The 9,225-nt window shown below is 51.6% G+C and overlaps 1 protein-coding gene across 11 annotated transcripts in view; it reads right to left on the minus strand.

Annotated features, from left to right (window-relative positions):
* The window catches only part of MEF2D (myocyte enhancer factor 2D), a 101,270-nt gene that overhangs the window by 28,266 nt on the left and 63,779 nt on the right, over positions 1-9,225 (minus strand). For all 11 annotated transcript variants that reach the window (XM_025214347.1, XM_014524171.2, XM_025214346.1 and 8 more), the window contains one exon: positions 8,685-8,888. In XM_025214347.1, the coding sequence (XP_025070132.1) occupies positions 8,685-8,888 (204 nt within the window). The remainder of the gene's footprint in view (positions 1-8,684; positions 8,889-9,225) is intronic.

Genomic DNA, 9,225 nt, shown 5'->3' on the forward strand with positions numbered 1-9,225 from the left:
CCCTACACTGTAAGCTCTGGACAATACAGGTTTATAACAGAGCTGATGGTGTTGTGGGCTGTATCAGTAACTCTGACTGTAAGTTTTCTGGGGCACAAGCTTTTTCTGCTCTGTATTGGTACCGTGCTGCATTGCTGTATTGGTACTGTACTTTTGCTATTGCAGTACAAATGATGATAATGACAATCCAACAATCATAGGAAAGTAGGGCTGGAAGGGATTGCTGGGGGTCATCTAGTACAACCCCCTGCCTGAGGAAGGATCCTTCTCATCCAAAATGATCACTATTGATAAGTGAAACAGTCAACCTTGTCCCACAACTACATAGGCAAAGCAAAAGGACAGCAGCAGCCAGTGTCGCGGGTTGCCAAAATATGCTCCAAGACAGAGGGCTGTGACCCCCACTAGTCAAGAAGACAAAAATCCCAACACTCTGTACCAATCTGGCCATGGGGTAAAACTCCTTCCTGCCCCAAATGCAGCAATCGGTCTGACCTTGAGTGGAGGGGCAAGCCCCTCTAGCCAGGAACCTCCAGGCTGCAATGTTCAACCCAAACCCATTCTTCTCCCTGGGGTTTTCTAATTGGGTCTGAAATTTTTCATAGCAGGATAAGGGTTTGCTATAACAGATCTTTCTCTTCTGGTTTGGGAGGAAAGACAGAGCTAGAATGACATGGTGGGCCTCTGTAACCAGCAATGACTAGAGATCTCACCCCATTTAAACTGCCTTGTTCCGCAACCAGTGACTGGGAAGGTAGGGGTTGGATGAGGAAGGCAATTAATTTCCTTCGGGGGTGAGGTTAAAGTAACTGGCTCCTGTATACAAAGGTGAAATGGAAGATCAAATCCATGTGGATTACTCAAAGAGATGATCTTGGCTCTAGCTGGTGTCTCCCTTAATGAAGTCAAATCCTTTCAAGCACCACAGCTCTCCACCGACCTACACTGTATTTTCTCACATACGACGCGCCCCTAGATGAGACACTGCACCTTGTTTTTGAAAGGCACAATGAAGACAGGAAAAAAAAAAGATCTTTCCTTGTAATAACTGAGTGACTGCATCTCAGGAGTAGAGCCTGCTCCCCCTGTGAACGGTGTGCAGACTTCACTTCTGCTTTTGTCTGGTATGTAGCAGAAACTACTCTTACCGTATTTCTCACATATAATGCACACTCCAATTTCCAGCAGCTGGGTTGTTTTTTTAAAAAGTGAGTGTTGTCTATGGTAAAATATGGTATTCTTGCCACTCGTACACAGAACAAAGCTGCGGATGGAAGGGGAAGGGGAGACCAATGTTCAAACCAGATCTCCCCCGAGTCTGCACTTGAGGATGCTCTGGATGCTTTGCTGCAGCAAAACACACAAGAGGCCTTCAGCCAAGGGCAAATGAAAGCTCTCAGGGCAGGGCAGGTGCGGCGGTGCCATCTGCGACCTGCTGGAGACTAGAGGTGTGCCTCCCATTAGCTCTTGCTGCAGAAGACCAGTCTGCTGGGGCAGCAGCTCTGCCCTGGGAAATGCCATGTGCATCTAGGGCAGCTAATCCAAAGGCCATGTGGAACGTAGGCTGCAGATTCTTTAGCGCTTGCTAATCCCCCTCGCAGCCCTCTCTGGCCCTTGAGCAGCTTGGTCGGGGGAAGGAGGAGGCGGAGGGGAAGGAGGAGGGGAGCCGTTTCGGGAGCATGGCCGCTTGCTTTCCAACTGGCAGCAGGCGCGGATGACAGGCTGCCCGGCAGGACGGAAAGTACCATAGTGTCACCCGCTAGAGTGCTGACAACAGTCAAGGCTGGGAACAGGCTCTGGGTCATGCTGCATCACCTGACCAGGATGCCACAGACACAAGGATAACGCCTGGGAGCAAGGATCTGGGGGGGGCGGGGGGGCAATTTCTTGTCCCAAAAGCCCTTTTGGAAGCATATCAAACAGATCTTTTGATCTCTCCTTTCTCCCCCTTTTCCTTCCCTCCACTCCCTTTCTAGTGTGGGAAAAGAAGGGAAAGGGGCTGGGGGAACAAAACCTGCCTGACCTATATCAGGAGTCCCCTTTAAATTTCATCCTCCTACAATTATTTTTCTGGGGGGAAAGATTCAAGCAGGATGAAAACCATTAATTCCATTGCACATTTTTAATGGGAAATAAAAACCTCCCTTTTTTCCCTGGGTCACACCTGAGCCATCCCTGCTCTGCCTACAAGCACTCTCCCCTTGAAGCTCTCTGCTCCTCAATTTTATAGCCCCAAGAGCTTTCCCAGCCTGCCTTGCTCTTAAAGGGACAGCTATCCAACTCAAGGATGGCTAAAAAGGAAATACCAAGCATACGAGAGGCGGAGGAGTTCAGGCAGGATGCGGTCAGCTCCTTCTAAAAAGGAGGGAGATGTTAATCTAAACCATCTCAAAGCCTGGGAAAGTTTGCCTCCAGTTGAAAAGTCAAGTTCAGCCTCTGCTCTGCACCTGGAGGAAAGGCTTGTCTCTCCTTGATGCCAAAGCAAGGAGGAGTGCAAAATGTTGCCCTTGGGAATGGGTGGAAAGGCAGGGAAGAGCCAGGCCTTGTTAATGCAGGAAGGAGCAGGAGGGTGGCAGTGTGACTTCGAATACTTCTGAGCATCCAGGTTGCAGGATTTTTGGTTGTAGTTATGTTGGTCTTGCTTGCAAAAAACTTGCAAAGAACTTTGTTCCAACTACTCAGTTGGTTTAATAAAAGATATCACATCTACCCAAAGATCCTTGCCTCTCTGAGCATCCAGGCCGGTGTTAGCCCTGCTCCAGTCCAAACCACGAACCCTGACCTGGCACATCAGCCAGACAGCAAGGAAACCAGAAGCGACAGCCGGGAGCACAGCCAGCGTGCACGGGTTCAGCGAGCACGTGGCTGCCCGTGTGCCCGTGTCCCCGACCTGATTCAGGAACCCCTCTTCTGCATCACGAGATCTGAAAGCCTGGGAGGATGCTAAGGCCCGGGGCATGCCGCTAACACCGTGCCCTGCAGGACGTGGCTGCTTCACGGAGGCAAGCGAAATGCTGGCAGCATTTCTAGCTGCAGTGGGACGAGGCATCGGTGTCGGCTTGACTGAAAGAAGCCTCTCTCCAGGCTTAATTAGCTGGTTTAAAGAACCATTTAAGTTAAACAGGAACTGCTTTCTTGTGCAGACGAGGCCCCTGCTTGGCTTTTCCTTAGGTGTTTATGGAAGGTAACCCCAAAGTTAATGCAGCTAAGTGAGGGATCTCCAGCCCCCAGCAAGAGTCTTGCCCTGACCCAGCCCTGGCCCAGTGCACAAAGCCCTTGGTCACCAGATCTGCTCTGTGCAAACAGGAGACTGCTGAGAGCCTTACAGAGGCCCCTTGCCCTGCTGCTGGCATTTGTGTGCAAACAGAAACGGGGGCTTGTCACTGTGACCCCGTGAGAAGTCACAACGGGAGTCCGTCTCTAATATGCCAAGTGCTGGGGAACATGATTCTCCATTAAACGTTTGTCACGGCTGGAGAGAGACAGGGCAAGGGGGGGTTTGTGCTTCCTTTTAGGGCCATCCCTATGCAAGTCAGAGCAGCCTTGGGGCTGTTCTACCTTGCTCTTGGCTTTCCATCACCCCCCCAAACCCAAGGAAACAAGAAAAAGCAGGGTGCTCCACCCACTTGCCAGACTTTAGGAGCTGGGAACAGAACTGAAGTCTATGGGTCTATGCTGTGCTGTGAAATCCCTCAGGAAACTGTTTCTATCCACTTTATGGGCCCCTTCCCTGCAAAAGCAGCTAAAGGATCCAGTGTCCCCGAGACTCCTGCCAGGAATACGTCCCCTGAAAGAGCAGAAGCAGCACAAGGTCAGACCTCATTAACATATCACCCAGCTCAGGACCTCCCCTGTTCACAGGTTCAATTGCACGTGCACGTTGGCTCAAAGTCATAGACACACACACCTGTTCATTCGACATGCATGCTCAAATTCACATGCACACACTCACAGGCACATGCATATGCACACGCACGCACCTCCCCCCGTGACTGACACAAATGCAAGCCCCACTTATATTCCCACGCTCACTGATGCAAGCACACGCATACACACACACCCAAGACTGACAAATGCAAGCCTCACTCATATTCCCACACTCACTGATGCAAACACACACACATACACACACCAATTGCTTCTCCTCACACACAAGTACTCGCACATACACTCATGCTTGGTTGCTTCACAGCTCCTTTCTTGCAGCAGATCCCAGACTAAATCAACACCTCTCCCACAACCCAGCCCTCCCAGGCAGCTGCCTGTCTCTCCTAGCACAGAAGAAATGGCCGTCTGTCCTCCTTGGAGACCCAACGCAGCCACCAACTTTTGGCTCCCAACCTGCGTGTCCCAATCTGTCATTAGCTCAGATTCCCTCAGCCACCAGAGCAAACGGCATCTGAAGGGGTGGGGTTTAATTGCAGAACAGAGAGGAAAGCACAGCAGATGCTGCAGCCAGGTGAGACTGATGGGCAGGTGGGGAGAAGAGGATATGAAGCATTTCCATTTGTAGGGGAGCTCTGTGTTGGACAGCAAGGTCACACAGCTAGTGCAAAGGGGAGACAGTCCCCCAGTGACCCCGGGGGATATTCTGCTCAGGTCCTAGTGATGCCACCAAGCAGTTGCTAAGTCCCCTGCAATGAGGTTATTGACACTTATGAAAATTGGGCCTCATTGTGCAAGGTGCTGTACAGAGAGACGGTGCCTGGACTGAACAAGTGGGAGGGGAAACTGAGGCACCAAAAGAGGAAGCGATTTGACCACCATCATACTTCAGAGCCAAGTGGAGAGCCTCGGCCTCCCAGCATCAGGCACTAAGCACTAGACCATATGACTTTTCCCAAAATGGAGGGGAAGTATTCCTTTCCATCTGCTTGGGCAGTCAGAGAGGGATCCAGCGCAGAAGAGCCAAGAGTAGGTCTCTGAGCCCAGAGGCTCAGTAAACCTCAACATAAAACCCACCTCTGTCATGCATCCCCACCAGCTGACGCTCTTGCCAGCAACATCTAAAAGCCCAAGTTTTCACCCAGCACTGCCCAGCCAATGCCTGAATCCAAAGCACATCAAACCACCCATCAGAGCCCTAGCCCAGCACAAGAACCCTCCAAACCCTGCTCGATGGAAATAGCAGAATGGACACAGATCAGGGCCCTTCTCACCAGCGAGGAGAAAACATCATTGGATCAGGCCGCAAATTAAAGAGGTGGCATCCCCTGGGCTTCAAAGAGACCACAAAAGCATGGCCCTCAGCTGGAGTGAGCTGCCACAGCTGTGTTGAAGATGGATCATATCCTTGATGGAACAAGGATCCTTGCGGGTAAAGGCAAAGAGCTGGCTTGAAGTAAGGTCAGAGGAAAGGCAGGAGACCTGACAATCCTTGGCTGTTAGGGTGGGCTCTTGGGGGGCTGTGGGAAGCTGGGAGCCCTCTTCGAGCACCTTGAGGCTACTATTATGCTGGGGAAGCAAGTAGGCCAGAGAGACTCCCAAAGGTTAACTTGAAAACCCATCTCTGTGGGACTTTCCTGGGCAGGGAAGAAGCACGCCTCCAGTAACAAATCATGCAGCCCCCTTAGCAAATCTGTGGAGCCTCCACTTCTCTCACTGTCACCATCCACGACTCCCTTCACTCAGATTGGGATGCAGATTCCTCCACTTATTTGGTGCACACCAAGAACATTCTCTGGTGCCAAGCACCTCCTGGATCTTCCAGGATTTCAAGTATTTGGATCTCGGACCATACGGACAGGAGAACACAGCACCAAATGTTGACGGTATGTTTAGGCCAAAACCAAGCTGTTTCATGCTGTGGGTGAAGTGAAATGTATGCCATGGAAATGAGGGTATGAGGTGGTCTTTCTGCAGCATCATGCACACAGGAGGCAAGTGGCTGCGTCCTTTGGGATCAGGATGGAAGTGGGTCCATCCTGCAGCCAATTCTGACCCTGTAACATCAGGGAATTCCACCCATTTACTTTCTGGAAGATCTGTGCCAGCATCCACGACAGCCTTTGGATTCTGCACTTCTCACTGCACCATCATTTAAAACCAGGGGGAAATGTGACCATGTCCAGGTTACACATGGCCTTGGCACTGGTGCAAACTCCATCACACAAGGCATGAGATCCTCACAAGATCCTGAGTGTACTCGGACCTCTTGGCACAACAGCGGCCAGGCAAAAGGATGCTGAATGGGCACAAACTATAGCTGCCCTCACTGTCAAACTCCTTTGCACTGTCAGGACGTGGCCTCAGCACCACTGAAAACAAAGCCCAACACAGCACGCTCTTGCCTTGCTTACAGCCTGAACCCCAAGTGGTACAATGATACCAGTACAGCAACACCAGTACAGTTCCCAGTACACCCCCTTAGTCCAAATGTAGTTCGATTGGGTTTATACAGGTTGAACTATTCTTATACAGGATTGGCATGGTATTGGTTAAAACCGTGATTCTCAACGAGGGTGTCCAGAACTTTGGGGTGCCACAAGATCCTTTTAAGGGTGCTGTAAAATATTAGCATGGTTAGGTATGCAACACCAACATGATTCCCAGGATAAACCCAGAGATTTCAAATAGGACTCCAGAGTGTCACAAGCAGTCTGCCCCAGTTTTGATCTTTCTGAGGTCTTTGCAATAAAAGAACAGCGCTAGGGTTTTTTTTTCCATAGTCAAAAAATAACTGAAAGTGGAGAGCTGGGATTTTTTGGAACAGGGCCTCAAGCCCCAAAAGGTGGAGAGCCACTGGGTTACAAAAAGAAAGCCCAGACCCTAAGCTGATGGCATGGTGCTGGTCTGAAAACTGCTTGCAGACATGGCTTGAGTGTAAATGAGAATCAGACCTTGAGATTTTTCTCAGCTGGACGATGAGGGGAAAAGCTCCTTAGCTGAGAGCCTGCTCTTGAAGACAGGCAGCTTCTGAGCCAGAAAGAAAGGCAGATTTAGGAGGAGGGATTTTTTTTTCCTCTCTCCCCCCAACAAAATCAAAGCGGGTGCGTGAAGCCCGCGGCTGCCGTAAGGCACCAGAAGGATTCAAAAGGCAGGAGTGACATGGGAGAACAGCGGGGGGAGAGCGTTGCTCCCGTGGTGCTTTGAAGAGGCTCAAGCATCCTCATGGCATGCAGCCCGAGTGGCATTGCTGTGCTTCTGCAGCATCGCTTGCCCCCTGCCACATCCTGGCCTCTGCTCCTACCCAGGGTCCTTCACCCCCTGCCGCCGCGAGCAGATAAACCGAATGACTCAAGGCTCCGGAGGCGTTCATTCCCTGCCTGCCAGCGATGTCAATAATTGCCCAGCCAGCCCTTGCGTTTATCTGGATCTGCCCGGGCGTAAAGCAAGCTGCCTACACAGAGAGCGACACACGCACCGCACTCCTCCAGGGAACATGGTGCAGGGGCAGCCAGCTCCTTTGTGCTCGGGAACACGTCATAGGTGGGGCAGGGCCTGGATTGACGGCTGAGATTCACTGTGATCTCGGCTGTGTGAACGCCCTATGCACATATTTGGCTTCCCTCTGTGTTGACTTGAAGCATGCCCCCAGCCCAACTCACTCTCATACTGGCCTGGGAGGGGAGTGAGGCTAAAACCCCTTGGGTGAACACAAGCCAGTGCCACCCAGTCCTTCAGCGCCTCCCCACAATTCCCCCGACATGTCCGAGAAGGACAGACACTTTCTCCCAGAAAGACTTCCCAGGCTCAGCTTTCTGCTGTGCTAAAGAAAACCAGGGGATGAGACCCCTTGGTAACAGGACAGCCAACCCTAGCTGAAAGAGGGTTATTCAGTCTACAGAAGAGAGGTCTGAGGAGGATTTGATAAGAGTCCTCAAATACCTAAAGGGTGATGACGGAGAGGACTGATGATCCCTCTAAGGTTTAGCGATCCATGAGCAATCCTGGCTGGGAGTGTGCAAGTATTTCAGTGTGCCCACTCCTCTACCCTCCTGCAGCAGCCTGTGGCCAGGTTGGGGTGGGTGGTGAGTGGCCAGATGCAAAGCTGGTGGCAGGGGGGAGCATAGGTGTCCCCTTCCTATGGCACTGCACATCCCCCCCAGGCCAGCACATGGGGCCACAGCCTCCCACCCCTGTCAGGACACCACTGTATGCATGGCATTAAAAAGTTATTGTGCGGCATGATTTTTTATTGTGCATGGCCGCGCATGCACACAGCTTAGAAGGAACTGTGGAGAGGACGGAGATGGACCTTCTTCTATGGCTGTAAGGGACAGGACTAGGAGCAATGGCCTCAAGCTGGACCCAATGATCTCACAAGGTCCCTTTCAGCTCCTAAATTTCTGTGAATCTGTATAGTGGAAGAAACTGGGGTTGGATATGAGGAGGAACCACTCCAAGGGTGGTCACACATTGAAACAGGCACCTAGAGAGGTGGTGGAATATACATTTCTGAGAATATTCAAGAGTAGGTTGGACAGACCCTTGGCTGGAAGGGTCTGCACTGATCCTGCCTTGAGCAGGGGGCCAGACTAGACATGACCTTGAGAAGTCCCTTCCTACCCAACTTTCCTATGACCCTAGCAACCCCTGGCACATCCCATCCCATCCCATTGGAGCTTCTGGCAAGTGCTTTCAGCCAGCCCATTGCAACCCCAGTCTTAGTGAGAGTGGAGCTACCCCCTACACGCATGCCAAGCCAAGAGGCACAGGCTGGGAGCAAGGACGGTGGGTCTCACCTCGATGATATCGGCATTGGTCCGGCTCTCGTGGGGTTCATTGTATTCGGTGTACTTGAGCAGCACCTTGTCCATGTCGGTGCTGGCATACTGGAACAGCTTGTTGGAGTGGTTGAAGATGATAAGGGCGATCTCGCAGTCACACAAGACGCTCAGCTCGTAGGCCTTCTTCATCAAGCCGAACTTCCGCTTGGTGAAAGTCACCTGCGGGTGGGAGAGAGGGGAGACACAGTGGTTAAAGACCTGAAGGGGAGGCTGGATCATCAAGTTGGGTGGGTGCCCTATGTCCCACAGTTTGAAAAATCTTGCCCTATCTCCTGATAGCCCTTCTTCGACTAAGCTGGACTGGAGGAGAGGTCTCCCGGTTGAACCGTCCTGGATGGAAAAAACATGCTAAGGGCAGGAGTATCTCTTGCGTGCAAAAGACCAGAAACTGGAAGAAGCTTAGGTGGTGCAGGGGCAGAGACAGGGAGCAAGAGATTTTGGGGAAGGTATATATGGCGGGGGGGGGGGGGGAGAAAAAAATCGGGGGAAGAGGAAG

The sequence above is a fragment of the Alligator sinensis genome, unplaced genomic scaffold (assembly GCF_000455745.1).
Source record: "Alligator sinensis unplaced genomic scaffold, ASM45574v1 scaffold811_1, whole genome shotgun sequence".
In the NCBI taxonomy this organism is placed as follows: domain Eukaryota; kingdom Metazoa; phylum Chordata; order Crocodylia; family Alligatoridae; genus Alligator; species Alligator sinensis.